The 2,218-nt window shown below is 31.4% G+C and overlaps 1 protein-coding gene across 1 annotated transcript in view; it reads left to right on the top strand.

Annotated features, from left to right (window-relative positions):
• Window positions 1,192-2,218, top strand: part of LOC107619190 — a 6,912-nt gene continuing 5,885 nt past the window's right edge. The window contains exons 1-2 of the mRNA XM_016321432.2: window positions 1,192-1,540; window positions 1,631-2,088. Of these exons, the coding sequence (XP_016176918.1) occupies window positions 1,475-1,540; window positions 1,631-2,088 (524 nt within the window). The 5' untranslated portion in view covers window positions 1,192-1,474. The remainder of the gene's footprint in view (window positions 1,541-1,630; window positions 2,089-2,218) is intronic.

Below are 2,218 nucleotides of genomic sequence, written 5' to 3'. Positions count from 1 at the left end.
AAATGTAAAAAATAAAGTTTAAATTAATTTAAATAATAAAAATTCCAATACTTCTTACCTCACACTATTTTTTTAGAGGTTGGAAAATGTTTACATGTTTTTTTTTCATTAAATATTTGTTAGATTTATTAACTTGCTTGTGTAATTCTAAAAGAAATATAGGAAATTAACCTTGTTTTAATTTTAAAAATTTTTAAAAAAATTAGAGATAATATTTTAGAAAAAGTTTAGAGGATCAGCACTTAATCAGCAAAAAAAAAAATTTTCACACCATTAAAAATACTAATAATAGTTAATTAATGGTTACAAATCATAAAATTTGTTAGTCCCTAATACTATTTAATATTCTATTTGGTCTCTAAACTTAATGTCTATAGCCAAAAGCCACCTTAGAGAAGTACAAAGTGAAGTAAATAAGCTCTATTCTCATCTTTCAATAAATGTCGAACATGAAAGAAATGGTTAAGGGAGACATACCTTCATTTATATCTGTCAAGTTAACTTTATGATTCAATATCCAAATTTTAATATAAATAAAATAATTAAAAAAAATTAATCAGTAACAAGTGAAAAAAATTGACTCCTGATATTACTCTAATTTAGTCTTCAAAACACCATTCTTGACTTTTCTTTCCCTGGTGGTTGAATACTTGAATCCAAGGCCGCCCCGTGATGGCTAGATCACCGGATATATCCATTCAAAACCTTGATCTTACTTGCCTAGTGAACCAGTTGTATATGACAAGGTACACTTAGTTTTGTTTTTTCTCTGTTATTAATTTATTATAACAATTTTATTTACCACTACTCTATAGTTATTTAAGGCTTTAAACAGGTTTTGGTACAAAGAATAAAGTTCAAACATTTCGACGTATTTAATAAACTCAAAAGTTTGAAAACCTATTAATTGTTAAATGATAACATAATATGCATTATTTATTAAAAAAATATAGTCATAAATTTTAGCGTCATAAACCTACAACTAACATGGCCATAGTATCGAAGTGGGTAAGAGAGATGGTGTAATACACTAATGCCAACTACGCATTTGAATGATGGAGAAATGGGGATTGGAGGCTTTACATAAGGGTCAAAGCTGTCAATATACATCTTTCTAGCCTTTTTTTTTTAATATAATATATCTCGCTCCTGTTATTTATTGATTAGTCTATAAACGAATATCATAGTGTGATAAGTTGTTGGGATATAAAACCCCTCATTGTTCTTCTCCATTCGCCCCTACCCCATCCTCCCCCTCATTCTCATTTTCTCTAGAAATTATAAAGCTGTGTTGGGGAAGGAGGAGGAGGACGGAAAATAACCAAAAAAATAAAATAAAAATAGAAAAATAAAAGGAAAGAAAGACAGGGGAGGGGTGTGTTTCATATTTTGATGGTCCAAGATTATTGAATCTTGTATGCTACCAACGCAACAACGTTAACACCACCATCATCCACACTAACGTCACAACAATATGGCTGTCACCACTTCCTATCTAAATATCACTGAAAAGAAGCACTGGTGGCTCACCAACCGAAGGGTAGGAAAAAGGAAGAATTTCTTAATATTAATTAAAAAATAAGATAAAAAAATATATTAGTCACTTATCATTTTTTTTTCTTATTTGCAGATTGTTGAGAAATACATAAAGGACGCTCGTAGCCTCATTGCAACGCAAGAGGAGAGCGAGATCATTTCCGCTCTGAGTTTGTTGGACGCTGCTCTAGCCTTGTTTCTGAGACTAGAGCAAGCACTGGAACTCAGAGCGAGGTGTCTACTCTCCTTACGGAGGTTCAAAGACGTAGCAGATATGCTTCAGGATTACATCCCAAGCCTCAGAATTTCCGACGAAGATTCTTCTTCTTCTTCTTCTTCTTCTTATAGCGGTTTCTCTTCGCAGAGTCTTTCAAGAGAAGGCGTGAAGCTTCTTTCTTCTTCGTCCTTTTCTTCTTCATCTGATTCTTCTTCTTGTTCTTTTTCTCCTTCACCTGGTAGAGATCAGAGCTTCACGTGCTTCTCTGTTTCGCACTTGAAGAAGAAGCTCATGGCTGCGATCTGTAAGAGTTGCGAGAAGGAAGGGCATTGGAGGTAAGATAAAAATAAAAAAATTAGCTAATATATATTTTAAAAACTAATTTTTTTATAATATTTATTTTTTTAAACAAAATCTATATAGTAAAAATAATTTTTTTAAATTTAAAACTATTAAAATACTGCA

This window comes from Arachis ipaensis, chromosome B09 (assembly GCF_000816755.2).
Source record: "Arachis ipaensis cultivar K30076 chromosome B09, Araip1.1, whole genome shotgun sequence".
Lineage (NCBI taxonomy): Eukaryota > Viridiplantae > Streptophyta > Magnoliopsida > Fabales > Fabaceae > Arachis > Arachis ipaensis.
The sequence above is the reverse complement of the archived record's forward strand: the minus strand, read 5'-3'. Positions and strand labels throughout refer to the sequence as shown.